A 27,524-nucleotide genomic window follows, 5' to 3' on the forward strand; every position below is an offset into this window, starting at 1 on the left:
TTAGTCCATGCTGGTCTGGAATTCACTATGTAGTCTCAGAGTGGACTTGAACTCATGGTGATTCTCCTATCTGTGCCTCCCAAGTGCTAGGATTAAAGCTGTGAGCTATAATGCCCAGCATCTCCCTCCCTCCCTCCCTCTCTCCCTCTCTTCCTTCCTTCCTTTTTATTTGAGTGTGTATCTGGCTTACATGGGTCCTGGGGAATCGAACCCTTTTGGCTTTGCAGGCAAGTGCAAAAACTACTGAACCATCTCTCCAGCCCTTCTGTTCTCTTTTTTTCTTTTTTGGGGGGAGTTGGGATGAACACAATGCCTTGTGTGTGCTAGGTGAGCCCTCTACCGTTGAACTATAACCAAAAACCTACATTCAATTTTATTTCACTTATGAGACCTTCAGAATTGTGGGAATGAGGACAGATGAAGATGGACAGACTGGATTTTGTTTGTTTCAAGGCAGGATCTCATTAGCCCAGGCTGACCAGATCTATTCTGTAGCCCTAGGCTGGCCTCTTACCAAAGCCTCCCTATTGCTAGGATTAAAGGCCTTTGCCACCACGCCCAGCTAATTTTTAAGGGTCAGACACGTAAGGTGAGGTGTGACTGTCTCCCACACATTGTATAAACACCTTACATGGTATCACTGGCTGCAGGTTGGAATCTTATGCCTTTGGAAAGGAACCCCGATTTGTAATGTCTTGTCACCATAATGGACAGATGGCCATGGGGTGACTAGAGCCTGGCCTTGCTTCCAGGGTTTCTAAAGAGGCTGCCCAGCTTCCTACCCACATTTTGAGCAGGCTTGTACCTGCCCTTCATGGGGCCTTTCTGAAAGTTCCAGAAGGAGCATCAGAAAGTAGTCCAACCTGCCTTGTGAGTTATGACCTGACCTGCAGTTAGAGCCAGGGCTGGCCAGGCCCCAGCCGTGCCCTTGCCAAGTCTTGTATTTGTGCTCTGCCACATCCACGTGGCCTGTGGCCCAGCAAGCCATGGCCAGAGTGGTCTGGTCCAGTCCTGCTGCTCCAAGCCATGACTGACAGCCTCTGGACCCACAGCTTACACGTCTTAAGTAATTTCTTTCTTTTTTTTAAGTATTTATTTATTTGAGAGAGAGTGAGTGAGCGAGCATGCATCGGTGTGTGAGGGCCTTCAGCTCTGCAAACGAACTTCAGACACATGCGCCACTGTGTGTATCTGTGTGTAAGTTACTTTGTGTAGCTTATATTAAAAAATTTATACACACACACTCTTTAAATTTTTTTTTGGTTTTTCGAGGTAAGGTCTCAGTCTAGCCCAGGCTGATCTGGAATTCACTATGTAGTCTCAGGGTGACCTCAAACTCATGGAGATCTTCCTACCTGTACTGGGACTAAAGGCATGTGCATCACCATACCCAGCTTAAAAATATTTTTATTTATTTGAGAGAGAGAAAGAGGCAGATAGAATGGGTGCACCAGGGCCTTCAGCCACTGCAAATGAACTTCAGACACATGTACGTACCACCTTGTGCATCTGGCTTTACGTGGGTCCTGAGAATTGAACTTAGGTCCTTTGGCACCGTAATTGATAAGCCATTTCTCCAGCCCTTGTTCATTATTTAAAAATATATATTTAATTTACTTATTTGAGAAATAGAGAGAAAGAGGCAGAGAGAGAATGAGCATGTCAGGGCTTCCAGCCACTGTAAACAAACTCTAGATGCATACACCACCTTATGCATCTGGCTTTACATGGGTCCTAAGGAATCAAATCTGACTCCTTTGGTTTTGCAGGCTAGTGCCTTAACTGCTAAGCCATCTTCCCAGCCCCCTTATTTATTTTTTATTTTTATGTTTTTGGTTTTTCAAGGTAGGGTTTCACTGTAGTCCAGGCTGGCCTGGAATTCACTGTGTAGTCTCAGGCTGGCCTCATACTCACTACAGTCCTACCTCTGTCTCCCGGGTGCTGGGATTAAAGGTGTGAGCCACCACGCCTGGCTCCCCTTACTTAATTTATTTCTAAGGTGAGGTATCACTCTAGCCCAGGCTTACCTGGAATTCACTCTGTAGTCTCAGGGTGGCTCTGAACTCATGGTGAGCCTTCTACCTCTTCTTCCCGAGTGCTGGGACTAAATATGTGTGCCACATGCCTGGCTCCTTATTTTATTTATTTATTTATTTATTTATTTATTTTTGGTTTTTCGAGGTAGGGTCTCACTCTGGCCCAGACTGACCTGGAATTCACTATGGAGTCTCAGGGTGGCCTTGAACTCATGGCGATCCTCCTCCCTCTGCCTCCGGAGTGCTGGGATTAAAGGCGTGCGCCACCATGCCCGGCCTTATTTTATTTTTAAAAAATATTTGTTTTGTTTTTGTTTTCAAGGTAGGGTCTCACTCTAGCCCAGACTGACCTGGAATTCGCTATGTAGTCTCAGGGTGGCCTTGAACACATGGTGATCCTCTTACCTCTGCCTCCTTAATCCAGTACCCATGTAAAGCTAGATGCTCAAAGTGGGTCATGTGTATGGAGTTTGTTTGCAGTGGATAAAGACTCTGTTGTACCATTCCTTCTTTCGTGCTCTCTCTCATTACAAATAAATAATTACAAAATTTAAAAACATTAGGTATGGAGAGATGACTCAAAGGTTGAGGTGCTTGCCTTTGAAATCCAAAAACCCAAGTTTGATTTCCCAGTACCCACGTAAAGCCAGAATGCACAAAGTGGCTTATGCATGTGCAGTTCATTTGCAGTGGCTAGAAGCCCTGGCATGCCCATTCTACCTGCCTCTTTTCAGCCCTGCAGACGAACTCCAGACACATGTGCCACTTTGTGTATCTGTGTGTAAGTTACTTTGTGTAGCTTTCATTTAAAAAAGAAATATAGGGGTTGGGGATTTAGCTCAGTGGATGAGCGCTTGCCTAGCAAGCGCAAGGCCCTGGGTTCGGTCCTCAGCACCGAAAAAAAAAAAAAAAAAAAAAAGACAAAAATCATAAAAAGACCAACAAAAAACAAGGGAACTAAAAAAGAAATATATATGTATGTATGTATGTTTTGTTTTTGTTTTTCAAGGTAGGGTCTCACTCTAGCCCAGGCTGACCTGGAATTCACTATGTAGTCTTAGGGTGCCCTCGAACTCATGGTGATCCTCCTACCTCTGCCTCCTGAGTGATGGGATTAAAGGCATGTGCCACCACACCACACCTGGCGCCCACCCCCCTTTTTGTGCAGGATCTTGCTCAGTTTTTTTTTTTTTTTCTTCCCCGAGATAGGGTCTCACTCTAGTCCAGGCTGCCTTGGAAATCTCAGAAACCCTCCTACCTCAGTCTCCTGAGTGCTAGGACCAGAAGTGTGTGGTAAATTTTCTTTTTTTGTGGTAGTGTCTCACTCTAGCCCAGGCTAAACCTGCAGCTCACTCTCTAGAGTCAGGGTGGCCTCAAACTCAAGGTCCTACCTCTGCCTCCCAAGTGCTGGGATTAAAGGCATATACCATCACAGCCAGCTGATGTAAATTTTTTTTAAATTTTTTAGAAAAACATTCTTGGAGAGATGCTTAGCAGTGGCTCAGCAGTGGCGATTGCTTACTTGCAAAGCCTGATGGCCCTGGTTTTATTTCCCTGCACCCATGTAAAGCCAGATGCAAAGCCCGATGCACAGGGTGGCACATGTGTCTGGAATTTTCAGTGGTGGTAAGAGGCCCAGGCATGCCTATGCTCATTCTCTCAAGTAGATAAATAAAAATAGTTCAAGAAGAAAAAAGTTTGGGGGGGGGTGCTGGAGAGATGGCTTAGTGGCTTGCTGGCAAAGCCAAAGGACCCAGGTTCAATTACACAGTATCCATGTAAAGCCAGATGCACAAGGTAGTGCATATGGAGTTCCTTTACAGCAGCTAGAGGCCCTGGTATGCCTATTCTACCTGCCTCTTCTCTCAAATAAATAAAATATTTTAAAATATTTTCATTTATTTATTTGAGACAGAGCACACGAGAATGGGTGCACTAGGGCCTCCAGCCACTGCAAAGGAATTCCAGATGCATGCAGCACCTTGTGTATCTGGCTTATGTGGGACCTGGAGTATTGAACTTCGATCCTTAGGCTTTGTGGGCCAGTGCCTTAACCACTAAGCGATCTCTCTAGCCCTAACGTAATAAACATAGACTCTTTAAGATTATTTATTTATTTATTGAAGACAGAGAGAGGGAGAGACAGACAGAATGAGTTTGTGACAATGGGCGCACCAGGGCCTCTAGCCACTGCAAACAAACTCCAAATGCATGCGCCACCATGTGCATCTGGCTTACGCGGGACCTGGAGAATAGAACCTGGGTCCTTAGGCTTTGTAGCCATACACTTTAACATCTAAGCCATCTGTCCAACCCCAATAAACATATTTAAAAAAAAAACTGTTGAGCTGAGCCTGGTGGCACACGCCTTTAATCCCAACACTGAGACAGAAGTAGGAGTATCACCATAAGTTCAAGGCCACCCTGAGACTACATAATGAATTCCAGGGCAGCCTGGGTTAGAGTGAAGACCCTGCCTTGAAAACAAACAAAAAACTGTTTCGGGAGATGGCTCAGTGCTTAAAGGTGCTTGCTACAAGGCCTGCTATCCTGAGTTTGGTTCCCCAGTACCCATGTAAAGCCAAATGCACAATGTGTTTCATGTATCTGGAGTTCATTCCCAGTGGCAGAAGTCCTTCGTGTGCCCATTCCCTCTGTGTCTCTCCCTCTCTTTCTCTCAAACATATTAAAAACATATTTGAGAAAATGAGAAAGTATGACTTCTTGCCACTGCAAATGAATTGTAGATGTGGGCACCACTTTCTGCATTTGCCTTTATGTGATTACCAGGGTATTGAACTTGGGCAAACATCTCTAACTGCTGAGCAATCAACACTGGCCTCCCCCCAGGGTGACCTGGAATTCACTTTGTAGTCTCAGGGTAGCCTTGAATTCAAAGCAATCCCAAGTGATGGGATTAAAGGCATGTGCCACTATGTCCCGCTCTTTTTGTTTCTTCTATTATTCATTTGCAAGCAGAGAGAGAGAGAGAAGGGGGGGGAGGGAGGATGAATAGGTGCATGCCAGTATCTCTAGCCACTGCAAACTCCAGATGCATGCTCCACTTTGTGCCTTTGCCTTTACATGGGTACTGGAGAACTGAACCCAGGTCATTAGGCTCTGAAGGCAAGGGCCTTAACCCTGAGCCATCTCTCCAGCCCTCTTTCTATTTCTTGATTTGTCTGTTCTGGACATTTCCTGTTACACAGTCCCATGCTCTGACTATTTGTATCTTGTTTTGTCACTGAGCATGATGTCTTCTAGATCCCTCCATGCACTCCTGTTCAGGTGATTGATCCAGCAAGTAGGTAGAACAGGCGTGGCTGTTGCTAGGTGACCATGCAGGGTTGATTCGCTTAGGTACCCCTTCGTCCTTGGTGCCCTAGTCTGTGTCTGAGTAGCTTCTAGGACTCAGGATCAGCAGTGCAGAGCCCCTGTGCAGCCTCCGTGTATGTTTGGTCACTCCAGCACCAGTGAGTGCCCTAACTGCTGCAGGAGGAAGTTCAAGTGCTGACCTCATTTTCCCACAGGTCTTTTCCCAGAAGGCGGGGCTTCCAGGCTCCCAGGCTCCTAGGCTCCTAGAGGTCCTAGCTGCTGGCTCTTCCCTCACCCCAGGCGCTGTTTGCATTATAATGTCCACCTAAGCTTGGGAAAGGCCCTGGTGGGAAAAGTCTGGAAGGTGGGGGAAGGTGGAGACACACTTGGTTTTGTTTATTTATTTTTTGTTTATTTGTTTGAAAGAGAGAGGGAGACAGTTAAAGAGGCAGATGTAGAGAGAAGAATGGTCTTACCAGGGCCTCTAGCCACTGCAGACAAACTCCAGACACAGGCACCATTATGTGCATCTGGTTTACGTGGGTAATGGGGAATCGAACCTGGCTCCTTAGGCTTCAAAGGCAAGCACTTTAACCACTAAGCCATCTCTCCAACCCATCTTCCCCCTCTCTTTAGGGCCCTGCTTGATTCAACTGCCAGGGGACTCTGGTCCACACCTGTGTACTTGTGTGGCAGTCAGAACTGGGGATGCTACTTGCCTGCAATCCTAGGGTTTCCCCACAACCACTGACAAGAGCACAGAATGATGAAGGAGGCTGGGGGCTGTGAGCTAAATGGAAGGGACCTCCATGGGTGTGGCCTGGTGGGCTGTAGGTATGGGACCAAAGATAACTTCCCCGGGAGCCACCTGCTGAGCGGCTCCCACCCACCAGGGACACGCAGGGATCGTGGTTGCAGGAGCTGCTTTAGCCAGGAGGCTGGACTGTGGGTTCACACTGACATGTAGTGGGCATGGCTCTCCATGAAGCTTGTGGGGACATTGGACCAGCTCCCCCACAGACATCCTGAGCCCCCAGGTTGTTGGGTTGCATCATTGGTCACCACTCCATACCATGGGCTCCCCCAGGTGACAGCCACATGTTCCCAGTTACCAGAGATGTTTGTTGGGCAATTGTTTCCTTGGACCGAGCCCAGGGCAGAAGTGACTGACGTGTTGACTATAGCAAAATTTACTGGAAAACTGGGTGTGGGTGTGCAGGCCTGTGATCCCTGCACTCAGGAAGCCGAGGCAGGAGGATGGAGAGTTCCAGGCCAGCGCAATCTGAAACAGAAAAAAACCCGAGGCTGGAGCTGGGTGGGACTCAGTATGTTGGTATAAATCAGGCATGGTGGCTCATACTTGCCATCCTAGAGCAGGAGGGCCAGGAGTTGAAGGTTATCCTTGGCTACCTATTGAGATCAAGACCAGCCTGGGCTACATGAGACCTGGTCTGCTAGTGTAAGCACATCTCCTGGTTGGCACCCAATGCTGATTCATGAGGCAGTGTTTGTGTCCCATGCTCCTGGTCAGGCATAGTATTTAACACGAGAGGTCATCAGACCTTTGGGCCCCAAAGCTCAAGTGGTGCTGAGGGCATTCAGGCCACACCTCCCAGAAGTGAGGCACAGAGATGGCCTCTCCAAGCCCAGGACATGGAATTTGGCTGCTGTGACCCCTATGCCCACTTGGTTTTGGAGGACAAACTCTCATGATTTTCCCACAGATGGAAGATGGCCACACACTCTTTGACTACGATGTGCGACTCAATGACATCATCCAGCTCCTGGTGCGCCAGAGCTTGTCGCTTCCTCCCAGCGCCAAGGAGCGCGACTCTGAGCTCTCGGACACCGACTCTGGCTGCTGCCTGGGTCAGAGTGAGTCAGACAAGTCATCTACACATGGTGATGCTGCCCCCGATGGTGATGGTGACAACAAGCTGGCATTTGAGGAGACAGAGCTGGGACAGTATAAGGTGAGGCTGTAGGTTGTCACATGTGCCTAGTCCAACCCCTCTCCATCCTGTCATGGAGATGCCTATGGGCACTTTGTCACCATGTTGGTGGCCACAAGCAGTCTTTCAGGATTCCTTAGGTGACCCATTAAAACCAAGGCCAGCATTGAGGTCTGAAGGTGTCATCTGGCCTGTCACGTTCTAAATCCATTGTCTCTCCACAGATGCCCAGTGTGTCCTGACAGACTTGAGGTTCTGCCTCTCTGGGCCGCTTGGCAGATGTAGCCAGGGACTGAGCTCATGAGGGTGAACATGTGCCCTTGGCTCTGTCACTCTTACTGAGCCTTCTGGCTCCTGGGTGTTCTTTAAGCTCTGCTTCTCAAACAGAGGACCCTGTGCAGCCCTGGGGACATGTGATTGTCACACTGTTGGGATGGGGAGAACTCCTGGCATGGAGCAGGTGGAGGCCAGGGACACTGCTCAGCATCATGCAGGGCCAGGACACCCCACAGAATGCCCCCCCACCCCCCATGTCTAGAGTGCTGAGGATTGGAAATCATGTTGGAAATAGAGCACGGGTGCTCATGCTTGTCATGCACTAGGGAAGCTGAGGCCACAGGACTGAAAGTTTGAGGTCAGCCTGGGATGTATATCAAAACTCTGTTTTAGAAACCAAAAAAGGATTTGGGCTGTAGCTCAGTGATAGAACACTGTCCTGGCCTGGCCTGTGTGAACCCTGAACCCCTTTGCTCCTGGCAGGTCAGCGAGTACGTGGATGCCCGTGACACCGAAATGGGTGCCTGGTTTGAGGCGCAGGTGGTCCAAGTGCTGCGGAAGGTCCCCTCACCAGATGAACCCTGCAGCTCCAGTGCCTGCTTGACTCTGGAGGATGACATCATGTACCGAGTGAAATATGATGAGTGAGTGTCCTGGGGTGGGTGGCTGCCTGCTGTGTGTAACACAAGGCTGCCTACATGTGTCCACCAGGAATTCAGCTCTATCTGGGCAACAGCTTTCAGGACCTCTGCCTTCTGCTCCTAAGAGACCACTAGTGGACTGGTGTGGGCATACCAAGTGGGGCTGTCCCTTTCCTACTGCTGGCTTGGAGCCCAAGATCACCGTTCCTTAGGCTCCCCAGAGCCTGCACCCCGTCTTGAACCACTGTACTCAAATCAACTTTCTTCCACCTGTACCGCTCAGGGAGTGAAACTTGTGCATGGGGATTTGTTGTCCCAACTCCTTCCCTAACAGTCTCCAGGCACCTGTTCACTGTTGAGAGGGTTCTTATGTCCCTCACGTACACAAGAACTGCGATGTAGTCCACTCAGGCTGATGTGAGAAGATGCCACAGGCTAGTGTTCTCACACTTGCTCCATCAAGGCCACAGTCCCTGTCTTTTATGAGGACAGTGGGCCATGGCTGGGAGTCCTGCCTTCACTGACAAAGCTCCCTGAGGACTACCACCAGCCTAAGGTGTTACCTGAGCATCATGCCCACCCAGCCAGGCCCTCTTGTCTGGTCAGTTCAGTACCTATACTCTACTCCAGACGTCACTGGAGAAAGTGGACTGAGTGGGTCCCGGTGGGTGAAGACTCATGCGCTCTTGGTTGAGTTTGCAGGCTGCAGTCCCAAGGACCAACCACATGCGGTCACCCTGGGCAGAGGCAGAGCAGAAGGAAATACTTATGGTTAGGCTCTTGAGAGGAAATAATGACCCGGTCTTGAGCAGGCAGTAGAGCTATTGGCATACCTCAGTCACTGTGCACCATTTCTCCTAAATTTTGTTTTTTGGGGTGGGGGGTGGATTTCAAGGTAAGCTGTCACTCCATTGGCCTAGAATTCACTATGGAGTCTCAGAGTGGCTTTGAACTCACAGGTATCCTCTTACCGCTGCCTCCCAAGTGCTGGGATTAAAGGCATGTGCTACCACGCCTGGGCTCTCCTAGAAAGTTTTTAAGTTGTTCTGTTTTAAACTTTCTTTTTTTTTTTTTTAAATTTAATATTTATTTGAGAGAGAGAGAATGGATGTGCTGGGGCCGTTGCAAACGTACTCTAGATGCATGCGCCACCTTGTGTATCTAGCTTACTTGGGTCCTGAGGAATCAAACCTGGGTCCTTTGGCTTTGCAGCCACATACCTTAACCGCTAAGCCATCCCTCCAGTCCTTTTTAAAAAATTATTTTTATTTGAGAAAGATAGAAAGAGATTTATGCTTTTTTAAAGATTATTTTGAGAAAGAGGCATGGGCTGGAGAGATGGCTTAGTGGTTAAGGTACTTATTTGCGAAGCTTAAGGACCCAGGTTCGATTCCCCAGTACCCATATAAAATCAGATGCACAAAGTGCACATGTGTCTGGAGTTGGTTTGCTGTAGCTAAAGGCCCTGGTGCACCCATTCTTTTTCTTCTTTGCAAATAAACAAACATTAAAAAAGAGGGCTGGGCGAGACCCTGCCTCAAAAAACCAAAACCAAAAAAACAAAGGAAGAAAGAGGGAGATGGCTTAGTAGTTAAGGTGCTTGCCTGCAAAGCCAAAGGACTCAGGTTTGAATCCCCGGGACCCGCATAAGCTAGATGCACAAAGTGGTGCATGATTCTGGAATTCGTTAGCAACTGGAGGTGCTGGTGTGCCCATTCTTTCCCTTTCTCAAATAATTAAAAGAAAAGAAATGAAAGAGGCAGATAAGAGAATGGGCACACCAGGGCTTCTAGCATCTACAAGGCTAGAGGGAAAGTTGGCTGTGCCTCTTCTGAGGGGCCAGTGATCTGGGCATGTGGCCACCTTGCTGCAGTGTTTGTCCCCACCTATATGTAACTTGTTCCCCTCCATACATTGTCACATACATGTTCCACCTAAGGGGCCACATGACAATGTGTGGGAGCTCAGGCAGGGGCTTTTCTTGCAGCTACCCAGAAACTGGTGTGGTCGACATTGAGGCCAAACATGTCCGGGCACGTGCCCGCACCATCCTCAATTGGCAGGAGCTGGAGGTGGGCCAGCTGGTCATGGTCAACTACAATGTTGACTACCCTGAGAATCGTGGCTTTTGGTATGACGCCGAGATCTGCAGGAAGCGCCAGACCAGGACATCTCGAGAGCTCTATGCCAACGTCATGCTGGGGTGAGTAAAGTGTCATCCAGGGCTCTGGGCTCCTCTTTTCCCCATGCCAGGACCTCCACAGCTGCTGACCTAGCTTGGAAGCTACCCAGCCTGTACTGGGTGTATGAGGCCTTAGACTTTGTTCCCTTTCCCCTTCCCCTCTCCCTTCCCCTCTCCCTTCCCCTCTCCCTTCCCCTCTCCCTTCCCCCCTCCTTTCCCCCCTCCCTTCCCCTCTCCCTTCCCCCCTCCCTTCCCCTCCCCCTGCCCTACATCCACCAGGAATTCAGCTCTATCTGGGCAACAGCTTTCAGGACCTCTGCCTTCTGCTCCTAAGAGACCACTAGTAGACTGGTGTGGGGATACCAAGTGGGGCTGTCCCTTTCCTACTGCTGGCTTGGAGCCCAAGATCACCGTTCCTTAGGCTCCCCAGAGCCTAAGAGATCTTTCAGCTTTCAGGACTAGGATTATAAGCCTGTGCCACCATACCTGTTTATCACCTAGTACATCTGGCTTATATGGGTACTGTGGAATCAAACGTGGTTCCTTAGGCTGCACAGGCAAGTGCCTTACCTGCTAAGTCATCTCTCCAGCCCTAAATTTTTACTTATTTGAGACAGAGAGCAAGTATAGGTGTGCCAGGACCTCCTGCCACTGAACAAATTCTAGACACATGAGCCACTTTGTGTATCTGGCTTTACATGGGTATTGGAGAATTGAACCCCAGCTGACAGGCTTTCTAAACAAGCACCTTAAGTGCTGAACCATCCAGCCCACACCTGGGTTTTGCTTGCTTGTTATTGAGGTGGGGTCTTACTCTGTAACCCTGAACTTGTGATCCTCCTGCCTTGGCCTCATAAATTGCTGGGATGTCTTGCCCAGTTTTGGAATATGCTGATGTTCAGGAATGTTCTCCCACAGGAATGATTCTCTCAATAACTGCCGGATCATTTTTGTGGATGAGGTCTTCAAGATTGAGCACCCGGGTGAAGGGAGCCCCTTATTGGAAGATCCCACGAGACGTGAGTCCTGGACCCACCTGTCCATGCCTCTGGGTGGGGGGCTGGCATTCCTAGGATGACATGGTGGCCCATTGCAGCTCCACCTGCCCTCCGGCTAACAGGGAAGAGCGGACCATCATGCACGCACTGTAAGGACAACCCCAACAAGCCATGCCAGTACTGCGCCTGCCACTTGTGTGGAGGCCGTGAGGCACCAGAGAAGCAGCTGCTCTGTGACGAGTGTGACATGGCCTTCCATCTCTACTGCCTCACCCCGGCCCTTAGCAGCGTGCCCACTGAGCCAGAGTGGTGAGTGCACTGGCAAGTTCCACCTGGAGGGTGGTGAAAGAAGGCCGCTGCTGGTAAGGGCCTGCATGGTCCTCAGGGGATTGGGTCATGGAGAGCCTCCTGGGCCTCTTTGGCCTTCTCATGATTGTGGATGTGAAAGGGCTTCTATCCCTAGGAAGGGCCTCGCCCGTAAGAGTGCTTGTCATGGGGAGATGGCAGTGGGTGAGAGTGGTTGCCGTGGAAGCACAAGGGCTTGAGGGGACCTGACTGACCCTGAGTTCAGTCCTAGCACCTGTAACTCCAGTGCTGTGGGGTGGAGAAGGAAGATGGCAGGGCTCGCTGGTCAGCTCGGGGTTCAGTGAAATACATGGAAAAGCAAGAGAGGACACCAACATTCCCCTCAGCCTCTGCGTATCACACACATCTGCACTCACATGTACACACACACATACAGTTATACACACATGAAAGTTATTTACTTGGTTTTTGGAGACAGGGTGGTGCTCTGGTAACCCTGGCTGGTCTCAAGCTTAGCAGTGATGCTCCTGTATCTCCTAGTACTAGCATGACAGACATGAGCATCATGCCCAGTTTATTTTATTTTATTTTGAGGTAGGGTCTTGCTCTAGCACAGGCTGACCTGGAATTTACTATGTAGTCCCAGGCTGGCCTCAAACTCATCTACCTCTGCCTCCTGAGTACTGGGATAAAGTTGTGTGCAATCATGCCCGGCCTCCAGTTTAATTTTTTTTTTAAAATGTTTTATTTGAGGAAGGAGAAGGGGGTAGGGCACCAGGACCTCTAGACACTGCAGAGGAAATGTAGATGTGTGTGATCCCTTGTGCATCTAGAGGCTTTCATGGGTCCTAGAGAGTCGAACTAGGTTCCTTTGGCTTTGCAGGCAAACGCCTTAACTACTAAGCCATCTCTCCAGCCCACCAGTTTATATATACATATATATATATATATATATATATATATATTTTTTTTTTTTTTTCAAGGTAGGGTCTCACTCTAGCTCAAGCTGACCGGGAGTTCACTCTGTAGTCTCAGGATGGCCTCCAACTCATGGTGATCCTCCTACCTCTGCCTCCCGAGGGCTGGGATTAAAGGTGTGTGCCACCACGCCCGGCTCCAGTTTAATTTTTATTTAAAATGATTTATTTCTTTGAAAGACGGAGAGATAAACAGAGAAAGGGAGTGAGTATGGGTGCACCAGGGCCTTGATGCTGCCAACGACCTCCAGACATAAGTGCTACTTTGTGTATGTGGGTTTACATGGGTACTAGGGAATCAAACCTGGGCCAGCAGGCTTTGCAAGCAAGTGCCTTTAGCTGCTGAGCCATACTGCCAAGCCCAATTTAACTTACTTGTATTTATTTGTTTTATATAAATTAAAACAGGCTATTTAAAAATTTATTTTTACTTATTTGAGAGAGAAAGAGATAGAAAGAAAGAATGGGAATGCTAGGACTTCTTGCCACTCCAAATGAACTCCAGGTGCAAGCATGCCACTATGTACATCTGGTTTACGTGTATACTGAGGAATTGCAACTAGGTCCTTAGGCTTCACAGGCAAGCACCATAATGGCTTAGCCATTTCTCTAGCCCATAACAGGTTATTCTTTTATCCCCTCGCTCCAGCTCTCATTATCCTGGAGGTTCTTGTCAGTGATGTTATGGTATTCACTGTAGGGTCATGAAGGCCTCAGTCCCTGTGGGGTAGATGGCAGAACATGCTTCAGGCTATTCTTTATCTATTTATTTAGACAGGGTCTCCATTTATAGCCCAGATTGGCTTTGGGATTTGCAGCACTCCTCCTACCTCAAACTTCTGAGTGATGGGGTGTTGGGCCATCATACCTGGCTTCATTTATTTATATTTTTTGCAAAGCTAGGTCTTCCCTTCAGCCCTACCTGGCTTCACACCTTTGGAGTTTCTATTTCTGCTTTAAAAGTAAAGCCAGAGTGGGTCTTGAGGGTTAGTGACTGGCCAGTATGCATGAGGCCTTGGGCATTGTGATGTAAGCCTGTTAGCCTAGCATTCAGTAGGTGGAAGAAGAATAGGGAGTTCAAAACTGGACTGGAGAGATGGCTTAGCAGTTAAGGCACTTGCCTGCAAAACCTAAGGACCCAGGGTCGATTCTCCAGGTCCCACATAAGCCAGATGCACAAGGTGTCACCTGCATCTGGAGTTTATTTTCAGTTGCTAGAGGCCCTGATGTACCCATTCCCCCCCCCCACTTTTCACTGTCTCTAGTAAATAAAACTTAAAAGAAGAGCTGGGTGTGGTGGTACATACATGCCTTTAATTCCAGCACTTGGGAAGCAGAAGTAGGTGGATTGCGTGAGTTTGAGGCCACCCTGAGACTATATAATGAATAATCCCAGGTCAGCCTGGGCTAGAGTGAGACCCTATCTTGAACCCCCCCTGTCCCCTCAAAAAACAAACACAAACCTTAGAAAAAAATGAGTTCAGAGGCTGGAAAGATGGCTTAATGGTTAAGGCACTTGCCTACAAAGCCTAAGAACCCATGTTCAACTCTCTAGATCCCATGTTAGCCAGACACACAAAGGTAAGGTAAAGCACAAGGTTGCACATGCCCACTAGGTGGTGTGAGTGTCTGGAGTTTGATTGCAGTGGCTGAGGCTCTGGCACGTCAATTCTTCACCCCTCCCCTTCTCTTTCCCTCTCTCTCCCTCCCCCTCCCTCCCTCCCTCCCTCTCTTTCTCTCTCTCAAAAGAAGAAAAAAAATTAAAAGCCAACCTGGGCTACATAAAACCCTGCCTCAAACAAATTAAACAAATTAAACTAAAGTCATTATTTCTGGAATCAAATGGGAATTTTCTTTTTCTTTGTTTCTTGAGATGATCTCCCTCTCTAGCTCAGTGCTCAGTTAAATTTTCTGTCTCTGTGGGGAAATTTTTTTTTTTTTTTTGAGGTAGGGTCTCATTCTAGTTCAGGCTGACCTGGAATTCACTATGTAATGTCAGGCCTTGAACCCACAGTGGCCCTCCTACCTCTGCCTCTCGAGTGCTGGGATGAAAGGCATGTGCCACCACGCCCAGCATTGCGAATTGTGTTTTTAAAAAAATATTTTTGTTAGCTGGAGAGATCGCTTAGTGGTTAAGGTGCTTCCTTATGAAGCCTAAAGTCCCAAGTTTGACTCTCCAGATCCCATGTAAGCCAGATGCACAAGGTAGCACATGCATCTGGAGTTAATTACAGTGGCTGGAGGTCCTGGTGTGCCAATTCTTTCTCTCCCACACTTTCAAAAAAAAAAAAAAAGTCTGAGCTGGGCTTGGTGATATACGCCTTCAATTCCAGGTGTAGGAGGATTGCTGAGAGTTCGAGGCCACCCTGAGACAGGTCAGCCTGGGCTACAACGAGACCCTACCTTGAGAAACTAAAAAGCTACAAGGTAGTCTGAGGGGCTTGCCCCCAAAAAAGTATTTTTGTTTATTTGTAAGAAAGAGAAAAGAGAGACAGAGAATGGGCATGCCAGGGCCTCCAGCTGGTCCAAACAAACTCCAAAAGCATGTGTCACTGTACATCTGGGTTTATATTTTGAACCTAAGTCTTTAGGTGTTGTAGGCAAGAGCCTTAACCACTGAGCAATCTCTCCAGCCCAGATTTGTGGTTTTGAAGAGAAGGCTGAGGTAAGCTGATCGGGAGACATCTGTCGATAAAGTGAAAGTGTGGAGACCCATGTAAGAGCCTGGTACTGTAATGCCAGTGTCAATAATCCCCGTGCACTTAGAGCCAGAAGGGAGTCAGACTTGGGGAATCTGCCAGAAACTCACCCTCCAGGAAGCCTGATGTTCAGAGTGGTGAACTGCACGTGACCCTCTTCAAAGGAGGTAGAAGGAAAAGACTGACGCGGAAGTTGTCCTCTGACCCCTCTGTGCCAGCCATAACATGTGTCTGCATTTCTTTTCTTTTTTTTTTTTTCTCTTTGGTTTTTTGAGGTAGGGTCTCACTCTAGCTCAGGCTGACCTGGAATTCACTATGTAGTTTCAGGGTGGCCTTGAACTCACGGCGATCCTCCTACCTCTGCCTCCCGAGTGCTGGGATTAAAGGCGTGCGCCACCACGCCCGGCTCGTGTCTGTATTTTATATATGAACACATGCACACATGCAACCCCCCAGAAAGAACACCATATCCCACAGAATATTTTGGATTTGATTTAAACTTGAGTGGCTTTTTAGATCTGAAAGGCCCCATGTTTCTGCACACAGCATTTGTGTGGGAGGACACCATCTGGCCTGCACACTGAGCATGGGGCCACATGACAGCCGATACCCCTGGCATTGCAGGTACTGCCCCAGCTGCCGGATCGACTCCAGTGAGGTGGTGCAGGCAGGCGAGAGACTGAAGGCGAGCAAGAAGAAGGCGAAGATGGCATCGGCCACGTCATCCTCACGGAGGGACTGGGGCAAGGTGAGGAGGCCCCCCGCCCCCCGCTCACTCGCTCCCTCACGCCTCCACCCCTGCTAGTGCTCACTCTCTCTTCTCCGACAGGGCATGGCGTGTGTGGGCCGCACCAAGGAATGCACTATTGTCCCATCCAACCACTACGGGCCCATCCCTGGCATCCCTGTGGGCACCATGTGGCGCTTTCGAGTCCAGGTATGGGCTACCAGAAGCTTCTCCACAGGGCACATCAGTGGTCCTGTGTGGTTCAGCTAGCCAAGGGAAAGGTGCAGTCAGCTTGGGTTTGGCCTGGTTTCAGGGTATTCTCTGGGACCAGAAACACATTCTAGGTAACAAAACGTGTACCCTGAAAGATATGAAGTACGTTTAGAGGGACAGGGAATGTGTCCTGAAAGGCTGAAGTGCTTCCTGAGGGACAGGAACTGTAGACTGAGGCAGGTGTATTCTGAGTGGGTTCAGGAGGCACAAAGAAGCTGTCTGTGGCCATGGGAATAGACCCTTTTCTGCCCTGATGTGATGGCTCTTGGCAGCCATGGCTCTGCAGGGCCAATGTGTTGGGGTGGAGAGACCCCTCACTGTGGACACGGGGACCCTAGTCTCGTCCTTCATACCAGCCCGTTGCCTAGGCCCTCGCTGACCAGCAGAAGGTAGCTTTGTCACACTGCCTTGAAATGTGATCCCCAGGGTTAACATCCTATTCCTTCCCCTGTAGCAGGTGAGTGCTGGCCCAGACAACCATGAGGCCACCAGACTTAGGCCATTTCCTCATGAATACTCTGGCTGTACCAGGTGGGTCGCCGCAGAAGGTCTTACCTGTGTCTTGGTGACATTTGCAGGTCAGCGAGTCAGGTGTACATCGGCCACACGTGGCAGGCATCCATGGCCGGAGCAATGATGGGGCGTACTCACTGGTCCTGGCCGGGGGCTATGAGGATGACGTGGTGAGTGGGTTCTAGGATGATTGGGTTCTGGGGTGTTGAGTCTATGTCAGAAAGCCCCTGGCACAGCTACTTATCCAGAGTACTCTCAGCCTTGTTGGCTGTTGCCTGGCTTCCAGAGCTTCAGATCCCTCTGTCAGTTAGTCCACAGGCACATCAGGTTCCTTAGCCAAGCAAGTCAACCATTTGACAGTGCTTGTGTGACTCTTACTCGCCCACTAGCCTATCTCCTGCGTGTTTGCGCCACTTGCTCTACCTGCCACTGTCTTGGTTATTACATTGGCACCAGTGCTGCTAGAGCTTGTGTTCCACTGACCTTTGCTTGACTTCATGATGTCCCCTAAAGATGAGAGCTGAGATGCTGGCTTTCCATCAGCTGCTTCCTTTAGGCACAGAAATCAAAAGTCCTTGGTTTTAAGGAAAGAAACAGCTGCATGCTGAGTGTATCTGAAGTCATGGCCACAGTGTTGGGTGTGTTGGCTTAGTTAAAGGCAGGCAGTCTGAGATTCTACCTTGGCGAGGAAATTTTTATTTATTTTGTTTTGCGAGGTAGGGTCTCAACTCTAGCTCAGGCTGACCTGGAATTCACTATATAGTCTCAAGCTGGCCTCAAACTCACAGCAATCCTCCTACTTCTGCCTCTCAAGTGCTGGGATTAAAGATGTGTACCACCATGCCCAACTGAGAAATTTTTTTGTTGTTTATTTTTATTTATGTATTTGCGAGTGACAGATAAAGAGGCAGTTAGAGAGATTGGGCACGCCAGGGCATCCAGCCTCTGCAAACGGACTTCAGAAATGTGTGCCCCTTTGTGCATCTGCCTAGTGTGAGTCCTGGGGAATTGAGCCATGAACCAGGGTGCTTAGGCTTCACAGGCAAGCGCTTAACCGCTAAGCCATCTCTCCAGCCCCCCCCCTTTTTTTGTGCTAAGCCATCTCTCCAGCCCCCCCTTTTTTTTTGAGGTAGAGTCTCTCTCTAGCTTAGGCTGACCTGGAATTCACTATGTAGTCTTAAGGGTGGCCTTGAACTCATGGTGATCCTCCTACCTCTGCTTCCCAAGTGTGGGATTAAAGGCGTGCACCACCAAGCCCAGGTGGAAGGATGTTTTAACATCTTTTGTCTACCTCCAGAACATTCCATTTCTTCACACTGAAGCTCTGTCCTCTCCCTGGCCTGCTTTATCATTCTGCTTCCTATTTCTGGATCTGAGGACCTTGGGAGTGGGAGCCTGTGGTATCGGGCTCATGTCACCGAGCTTCATGTCCTCAAAGGCCATGACTTGTAGCAAGTATTTGATGTCTCCTTTCAGGGTAACAGTATTCCAGTGCATAGCCAGACCTCATTCCTGTCTTCATCTGCTGATGAGCAGTTGGGTGTCTGAGTGGTACCCTGTACCAGCTGTTCAGTGTCTCTTGACTTTTAATTCTATGTCCAACAGTGCAGTAGTTGGTCAGGTGGTAGACTTTAATTTCTGACCATTTTCCATCCCCAGCAGCCCTGCTAATGGCTCATATCGCACCCTTACCACACTGTTTCTTTTACATTCATTTGTGGGGTGGGGTGGGGTGTGGCATGTCGTGCCAGTGGACTTCCAACCCCGCAGAAGGTGCAGTCAGTCTTGTCTGTCATTACAGGACCATGGGAATTACTTCACCTACACAGGGAGCGGTGGCCGAGACCTTTCTGGAAACAAGCGGACTGCAGAACAGTCATGTGACCAGAAACTCACCAACACCAACAGGTCCTTAGAGTATGGGTTGGTTGGTGTTGTGCCGACTTGGTCTCAGCAGGGGCATGCTGCGTTTGCCACGTGGCCAAGTGCGAGATATTGGCTGCTTGTTTCTTCCTGTCTGTTGGCTAAAGGCTTGAGTCTTTGACTAAAGCAAACTTCTTTCCTAAAAGGCCACACAGAAGATTTGGGGATGGAACCCCGGTCCTCTCGCGAGCCAGGCAAATGCTCTACCACTGAGCCACACCCCCAACCTCAGAAACTTTTATAAAACTCAGTGTTTTACAAAGCTTTATGTCCATAGACAAGACAACATAGTTGGTTTTGTCTTTCACACCTAGTGGCAGTGGCCTCCTCGTGCCAGTATGGTAACTCTCAGCTTTAGCCAGGTCGCCTTGGCCTTGAGCCTGCTGTCCCCCTAGGGAAGGCCTGGCTTCTGGCAGCACTTTGTACCTCTTGCCACCATGAGGCCTTCATCTTGTGTTTGTGTCTGGCTGTAATCACAAGGCTCTCCAGCCTTCGGAGGTCTCTGGTTATTTGTGTTGCTCAGCTTGTTACTGTGACAAATTTTCTGAGTCTGCCAGCTTATGGAGGGGAAAGTTTTTTGTTGTATATGGGGGGTGCACATGATTGGAGGCCATGGGGAGGCAGCTTTAAGTGTTATTTTCAGGTACATTATCTGTTTTTGAGACACTGAGCCTGATACTCACCAATCTGGCTAGACTAGATAGCCCATGAGTGCCTGGAATTCTCCTGTCTCTTCCTCCTCAGCTGGCATTGGATGTGGGTGTTAGGAATCTGAATGGAGGCTGCTGCTGTCCTAATCTGGAATGTCCTCACAGGTTCCTGGGGCAGAGCTAAGGTTGGCCAAGCCTTTCAGAGAGGAGGCCTTTAGATCATGGGGGTGCGGGTAGGAATGGGATTGTAAGGCCACGGCTGCTTTGTTTGCACACCTGACCCTGAGGCGAGGTGAGGTGGTTTGTTCAACCACATGCTTTCCCCATGTGATCATGTGACCCCAGTCGGGCCAGGCAGAGTGTCCACCCAGACAGGGACCAAACCTCCCTGACTTGTGAGCCAAGAATTCCTGAGGTGATGGCGGATGGATGTCTTGCCTGCAGTAGGGCCTTGAGGACAGCTCAGGGACACAGAGCCTGGCATTGGTGCTGCCATCTCTGGACAGCTGTCTCTCAGGGTCAGTGCGCTTCTGGGTGTTGGGTGTGTCCCTTTCAGGGGACACATTCCAAGCTGCCGTGTTTGCCCTTAGGGCCCTGGCTCTCAACTGTTGCGCCCCCATTAACGACCGGGAAGGGGCCGAGGCCAAGGATTGGCGCCAGGGGAAGCCGGTGCGTGTGGTCCGCAACATGAAGGGTGGTAAGCTCAGCAAGTATGCACCGGCTGAGGGCAACCGCTATGATGGAATCTACAAGGTGAGCCAGTGCCCTTGACAGGGTGCCACCTATGTCCTCCTAGCCTGCCCTGGGCCCCTTGTCCTAGCCATGCTCTTGCTCTTCAGGTGGTGAAGTACTGGCCCGAGAAGGGCAAGTCTGGCTTCCTGGTGTGGCGCTACCTCTTGCGGAGGGACGACAAAGAACCGGGGCCTTGGACCAGGGAGGGCAAGGAGCGCATCAAAAGACTGGGCCTCACCATGCAGGTGTGTGTGCCTTGCTCAGCTATTCCCTGGGAGTCCCCACTGCCATTTATGGTGTCTGCTTATTCCAGTCCCATGCTGTTTGGACTGTTGAAGGAGTTTCACTCCAGCCCAGGCTGGCCTGGGACTCAGGGTGATCTTCCTGCCTCTTTCTTAGGACTGGGATGCCAGGCTTGAGCCACTGTGCTGGACTTTGTTTGAATTTTTATTTGGCTTTTTGTTTTTCGAGGTAGGGAATTCACTGTAGTCTCAGGATGGCCTTGAACTATCTTTGCCTCCTGAGTGCTGGGATTAAAGGCATGTGCTGCCACACCCAACTTGTTTTATAAATATTTCATTTATTTGCAAGCAGAGAGAGGGAGAGGGAGAGGGAGAGGGAGAGGGAGAGGGAGAGGGAGAGGGAGGGAGGGATAGAGAGGAGAGAATGAGCACACTAGGGTCTGCAGTCACTGCAAACCAACTCCAGATGCATGTGCCACTTTGCATAGCTGGCTTATGTGGGTACTGGGGAATTGAACCCCAGCTGTTAGGCTTTGCAGGTAAGTGCCTTAACCAGAGTCATCTCCAGCCATATGTATGTATATATGTATGTGTATGTATACACACGCACACATACACACACACACATACATATATAAATAATTTATTGATAGAGAGAGAGACAGACAGACGGCGAGAGAGGGTGCTCCAGGGCCTCCAGCCACTGTAAGCGAACTCCAGACACATGCACCACCTTGTGCATCTGTCTTATGTGGGTCCTGGGGAATCGATCTGAGTTCCTTTGGCTTTGCAGACACACCTTAACTGCTAAACCATCTCTCCAGCCCTATTTTTATATCTTTTTGTTTTTCAAGGTAGGGTCTCGTTCTAGTCCAGGCTGGCCTCGAACTTACAGTGATCATCCTTCCTCAGCTTCCTGAGTGCTGAGGCATGCACCATTACACCTGGCTCTTTATTTTATTTTATATTTTTCTAGGTATGGTCTTGCTTTATCCCAGGCTGACCTAGAATTTACTGTGTAATCTCAGGCTTCGAACTCATGGCAGTCCTCTGCCTCCTGAGTGCTGAGATTAAAGATTAAAGGCAGGTACCACCATGCCTGACCTTTTTTTTTTTTTTTTTTTTTTTTTTAATGATTTTTTTCTTTATTTTTCTTTATTTATTTGAGAGTGACAGACAAAGAGGCAGAGAGACAGAGAATGAGAATGGGCCCATCAGGGCCTCCAGCCACTGCAAACAAACTCCAGATGCATGCACCCCCTTGTGCATCTGGCTAACGTGGGTCCTGGGGAATTGAGCCTCAAACCAGGGTCCTTAGGTTTCACAGGCAATAGCTTAACCGCTAAGCCATCTGTCTCCAGCCCTTTTTTTTTCCTTCAAAGCAGGGTCTCACTCTAGCTCAGGCTGACCTGGAATTCATTTTTTTATCCTCAGGATGGCCCCAAACTCATAGTGATCCTCCTACCTCTAACCCCCCCCGCCCAAGTGCTGGGATTAAAGGCCATCATACCTGACATGAACCTTATTTTTTATTTATTTACAAGCAGAGAGAGGGAGAGCCTGCAGCTACTGCAGACGAACTCCAGATGTGTGGGCCACTGTGGGTACTGAAGAATCCAACCCAAGCTGTTTGGCTTTGCAAGCAAGCACCTTAACAGCTGAGCCATCTCCAGCCCTCGTGGGTTTTGTTTTTAGGTAGAGCCTTAACCTGTAGCCTGGGCTGACTTCAGTTTACTCTGTAGCCCAGAATGGCCTCCAAATCAAGGCAGTCTTCCTGCCTCCACTTCCCGAGGGCTGGGGTGATAGGTATGTGCCACCACACTCGGCTTGCTTTACTCATTTACCCCAGGGCATGATCAACAAGTTCCTACAGAGCTGACCTTGAGTACCTGAAGGTCATCATGGCTAATACCTTCTGTTCCCTCCTCTCCCCAGTACCCAGAAGGCTACCTGGAAGCTCTGGCCAACAAGGAGAAGGAGAGCAAGAATGCAGCCTCAACCTCAGTGTCGGAGCCTGAGCCTGAGGACCTTCCATCCCCCAAGAAGGGCAAATGGAAGCGGAAGTCTCTAGGTGGGTGTCCCGCCACACACCTGCCCTGCCTGTAGGCCTCAGCAGCTCTTCACGGTCCCACCTTTCTGTTCCCTCCTAGGCCAGGGCAGCCCTGCCACCTGCACATCCAAAAAGACCAAGCTGGAGCCCCACCAGCTCACAGAACAGCAGAGCACCCTCATCCAGGAGGATTCGAGTAACGCCAAGCTGTGGAATGATGTGCTCCAGTCGCTCAAGGATGAACCGGTGAGTGGTGGAGCACACCCTGTCAGTCACCATTCCATCCAGCAACCGTATCCCATGCAGTGGCAGAAATCTCATTCATGCTGGGCTGCAGCCATCCTCACCATCGCCTCCAGAACTTTCCATCCCTACACCAAAGCTCTGGTCCTATTCAACACTACCTCCCAACCCCTGCCCCCACCTTCCACTTCCTGTCTCTGGGTCTGACTGTGCTGGAGATCTCCTGGGAAAGGGGATCCTGCAGTGTGTGTGTCCTGTGTCTGGCTTGCGTTAGCAAGCATCGTGTCCTCCAGGGCCATCCATGTTGGAGCAGGTGGCAGAGCCCAGTTCTTTTTCCTAGCCACCTTCTGTGTGGCTCTGAGTGTGCAAACTTCCCTCCTGGTCCCTGCTCTGAGCTGTTTAGGCGAGTCCAGGGAGGGATTGCTACACTGGGGCTATTGTGTGCTCATGGGAGGATCCAGCAAAGCAGGTCTGAGTCCCCGGCCCTTTATTATGAGACTGGTGCCAGTGAGTGGCTGCCATCCTGTCTCCTGGTTTCTATCCTCTTCTGGTTGAGGCTGTCACTGGCTCATTTGGCATTGAACCCAAGCCCTCCCGGCCTGTGACCCTCAGTCAGTCTGCCTGTGACTTGTGCCATTGGTCATTCAGGGCAGAGGGCCCCTTCTAGCTTCTTGGGCTTGTGTCCCTTGGCTCCCAGTCCTGCCACCTCTGTGGTTCTGTAGCCTCTGTGTGCCCAATCTCTTCCTACCCCTTCTTCTAAAGGTCCTTGTGGTGACAGTGGCCCCCTGAAATCCCAGATTATCTCCTCCTGTGGTTCTTAGCTGGGGCCCAGGACTTGGGGCCGTGGATGCCTTGGGGGTCATGATCCAGCACCCCTGCACTTCATTCTCTGCTGCTGATTTTCTTGGTCTCCCATGTCTGTGTTTTTTTATTATTATTATTATTTTTGTTTGGTTTTTCGAGGTAGATCTCACTCTAGCTCAGGCTGATGAGGAATTCTCTACATAGTCTCAGTGTGGCCTTGAACTCAGGGTGATCCTCCTACATCTGCCTCCCAAGTGCTGGGATTAAAGGTGCATGCCACCACACCCAGCTGTCTGGTCTTTTCAGAGACTCCCACCAGGGCCTTTGGTGGAGGTGTGTGTCCTGGGCTCAGAATTGGTAATGGGGCTCATATAACACTTCTGCCCCTCATATCTTTCCCACCACTCCGCAGTTGCAGGTCTTCCTGAGCAAGGTGGAGGAGGCCTTCCAGTGTATCTGCTGCCAGGAGCTGGTGTTCCAACCTGTCACCACTGTGTGCCAGCACAACGTGTGCAAGGTGAGGGCTGCAGCCAAGGGTGATGGTTCTGGAACCCTCCCCTCTGGTTCCTGCATGCCCACCAGCCACTGGCTTTGCTTCTGAAGAGCTCTCATCCTTGGGGGCAGTGGTACACAGAAGGAGGAAGATTCCAAGTCACCCGGGGCAAGGGTGGGCTACTTTGATATTCTGGGTCCTCTTGGAGGAGGTAGCTAGGACCAGGGACAAGCCTGGTAGGTGGCCTGAAAGTCAGAATGAGTGGTAGAAAAGAAGCCTGAGGGCCAGGAGGAACCTCTGATCAGCAGACCCATACCTGGCCGGACCCCTCATCGCCCTGTGTCTTGCAGGACTGCCTGGATAGGTCCTTCCGGGCCCAGGTGTTCAGCTGCCCAGCCTGCCGCTACGACCTGGGCCGGAACTACGCCACGAAGGTGAACCAGCCACTGCAGACTATCCTCAACCAGCTTTTCCCGGGTTACGGCAACGGCCGGTGATCTAGAGGCACTTCCTGGTGGCGGGCTGTGTTCCTCCAACCCTAGGCCATAGACCCGCTGCCGTCTTTTAGTGGGGCTTAATTTAAACACGTAATTCTTCCTCCACTCCCCGAGACAGTCTTCCCTTGTTCTCCCTTATGTCTGTCTCCACCTGCAGGAACCCTGTGTTCTGGCTGAAAGTTGACTTCCATGCTTTTGGTTCGTTTTTTCATGCACTGCCTGCAATTTATCTGTAAGACAAAATCCGATGCTTTTTTTTTTTTTTTTTAATTTTTGGAAGATGGAATTAGGAGCTACACAGCCCAAAGGCTGCCTAAATTCACACCACCAGCCCAAGACATCTCGCAACCATGCTTAACCCTGGACCCCCAAAATCAAAGCCAGAGAGTTCATCTTCCCATAGTGGCCCCGCTGTCCTGCACACATGGGCAGGAAAGTTGGTCAGGTCCCCAGCTCCCAGCCTCGACTCTTCCTGGGTGCCTTCATCCCGCCCTGAAGTCCTTTGTTCCCATGAGTGGAGCACTAGGGCCAAGCACAACTACCTCAGCAGGACTGGAACTCGCCCCTTGTGGGGGCCGGGCGACACTACGGGCCAAAGCCACCACAAGGCCAGAGCTTCTGGCTATTCTGCAGGCGGGGCTGCTGGTCTCTAGCACTGAGTTGTTCAAGAAATGGACTACCATATCCGAAGACTGGCTGTGCCTCCCCTAGCTGGGTGTGGGGGTGCTTCCAGGTTGAAGGGTGATAATTTCCATTTTTGGTTTTCAAATTTGGCAATTGAAAATTATGAGTTTTTTTTTGGGGGGGGGAATGCTTTTTAAATGAATTTCTTTGTAGTTAACTGTATATGTACTAAGAAAGATAACTTAGGGTTTGGTTGTGTAATTTTTGTTAGTTTTTTTTGGGGGGGGTCTGTCAATTTTTCTAACTTTGCCAAAGTTTGCAGGCGATACCTCAATAGAACAGGGAAATTTTAGATCATGCCACTGCAGACATACCAGAACAAAACTGTTTTTAAAGGATTTTTTTTCTTGTTATATTGACACACTAGGGAGGAAATGACAATTCTTGTGTAGGCATTTTCTAAATTCAATATTCTTTGTCCAGATTTTAGATTTTCTGAATAAATGTTTTTTCGCAGATATATTTGGTTACAAACTGTTTTGTGACTCTTCCTAAGAACTGGAGAAAGTTTAGCACCTGGAAGAAATGACTTCCTATGCAGTTGTAATGGGACTGAAGCCAGCACTCTGATTGTGTGAATAAAGTTTTATTGACATCCACAGCCACTAATGCACTGAGTGCATTTGGTGGCTCGCCCCCCCCCCCCCCCCAGCCAACAGAATCCAATAGGCTGGGCAAAAATAATCTGGTCCATAAAGCGGCAAGTGTTCACTATCTTGCCCTGGATGGGCAATTTGGCCTCTGGTCTGGAATGATCTGGATTTCCCTTGGTGGGTCACCTGACATCAGAGTCTATCTTATCTGTACCCCCGCTACCCCACCCCTCATTGGGAAGGTGGGTGGCACTGCACTCCAGGCCCCACTGGTAATCTGATAACACAGGCCTGACCTGCCTTGCCTTCATTTTGTGAGAAGTTCTGGGTGTGAAACAGGAGCTTGGTTTCCAGCAGAGCCACGGATGACCAGCATGCACATAAGACATCATAGGAAATGCCCAGAACAGACATTAGGGGCAGAAATAGTGGCTGCCAGGGAGCAAGCCCGTGTGCCAGGGGATGTCTTTTCAGGTTTGCAAGCAGAGAGAGAATGGGTGCACCAGTGCCTCCAGCCTCTGCAAACAAACTCCAGATGAATGCGTCACTTTGTGTGTCTGGCTTTATGTGGGTACTGGGGAATCTATCCTGGGTTGTAAGGCTTTGCAGGCCAGTGCCTTAACTGCTGAACCATTTCTCCAGGACACCCCCACCCCTTTTTTGAGACAGAATAAGCATGCCAGGTCCTCTAGTCACTGCGAATGAACTCCAGACACATGTGCCAATTTGTGCATCTGGCTTATGTAGGTCCTGGGGAATTGGACCTGGGTCCTTTGGCTTTGCAGACAAGCACCTTAACTGCTCAGCTCCTCTTCAGCCCTGGTCTTCAACTCAATATCTACTTCCGGAATGTTGATGACAGGTGTGCACCCAGAGGTTTTTTCCCCCCTATACTGAGGTAGGGTCTTCCTGTAGCTCAGGATGACTTGGAAATCATTATGTAGTCTTAGGGTGGCCTTGAACTCACGGTGATCCTCCTACTTCTGTCTCCCAAGTGCTGGGATTAAAGGTGTGTGCCACTACGCCTGGCTTTAGTTGCTGTTTTTGAGGTTGAATTTAAATTCTACCAGGAATATATGAATGTGGTCCCATAAGAATCAAAACACCCAGGACAGTTGCAAATTATTCCCTTTCACTTTTCATTTGATCAGTGAGAATCTTTCTCCCCAAAGATGAATTTTCTCAGTTTGAGAGTCATTTTCTGAGCATCTATATAATTTTATTTACATGAGAGAGAATGGGTGCGCCAGGGTCTCCAGCCACTGCAAACAAACTCTAGATGCTTGTGCATCTGTTTTACATGGGTCCTGGGGAATTGAACTGAGTTCCTTTGGCTTAGCAAGCAAAAGCTTTAGCTAAGCCATCTCTCCAGCCTCTCCCCTCTTTTTTTTTTTTTTTAAGGTAGGGTCTCGCTGTAGACCAGGCTGACCTGGAGTTCATTATGTAGTCTCAGGGTGGCCTCGAATTCATGGCGATCCTACCTCTGCCTCCCGAGTGCTGGGATTAAAGGCGTGCACTGCCACGCCCGGCTCAAATTTTTTTGTTTGTGAGGCAGTCTCCCTGTAGTTCAGGCTGGCCTTGAACTCATGGTGATCATCTTGCCTCCTGAGTGCTGAGATTAAAGTCGTGAGCCACTACAGCTAGCCATATATATGTATGTATGTATAGTTTTTTTTTTTTTATTATTATTTGAGAGTGACAGAGAGAGGTAGAGAGCG

The 27,524-nt window shown here is 49.5% G+C and overlaps 1 protein-coding gene across 5 annotated transcripts in view; it reads left to right on the forward strand.

Moving 5' to 3' along the window:
- Uhrf1 (ubiquitin like with PHD and ring finger domains 1) overlaps nt 1-25,673 on the forward strand; it is a 39,145-nt gene extending 13,472 nt beyond the window's left edge. For 3 of the 5 annotated variants that reach the window (XM_045135045.1, XM_045135046.1, XM_045135047.1), the window contains exons 3-17: nt 7,076-7,324; nt 8,063-8,223; nt 10,208-10,423; nt 11,321-11,421; nt 11,499-11,709; nt 16,007-16,130; nt 16,212-16,319; nt 16,961-17,065; nt 18,697-18,803; nt 20,059-20,221; nt 20,308-20,445; nt 22,378-22,513; nt 22,593-22,738; nt 23,952-24,056; nt 24,383-25,673. In XM_045135045.1, coding sequence (XP_044990980.1) covers nt 7,076-7,324; nt 8,063-8,223; nt 10,208-10,423; nt 11,321-11,421; nt 11,499-11,709; nt 16,007-16,130; nt 16,212-16,319; nt 16,961-17,065; nt 18,697-18,803; nt 20,059-20,221; nt 20,308-20,445; nt 22,378-22,513; nt 22,593-22,738; nt 23,952-24,056; nt 24,383-24,529 — 2,217 coding nt within the window. In that variant the 3' untranslated portion in view covers nt 24,530-25,673. The remainder of the gene's footprint in view (nt 1-7,075; nt 7,325-8,062; nt 8,224-10,207; nt 10,424-11,320; nt 11,422-11,498; nt 11,710-16,006; nt 16,131-16,211; nt 16,320-16,960; nt 17,066-18,696; nt 18,804-20,058; nt 20,222-20,307; nt 20,446-22,377; nt 22,514-22,592; nt 22,739-23,951; nt 24,057-24,382) is intronic. The other 2 variants (XM_045135048.1, XM_004654975.2) reach the window with 2 other exon arrangements.
- The last annotated feature ends 1,851 nt before the right edge of the window (nt 25,674-27,524 follow it).

This window comes from Jaculus jaculus, chromosome 15 (genome assembly GCF_020740685.1).
Source record: "Jaculus jaculus isolate mJacJac1 chromosome 15, mJacJac1.mat.Y.cur, whole genome shotgun sequence".
Classification (NCBI taxonomy): Eukaryota; Metazoa; Chordata; class Mammalia; order Rodentia; family Dipodidae; genus Jaculus; species Jaculus jaculus.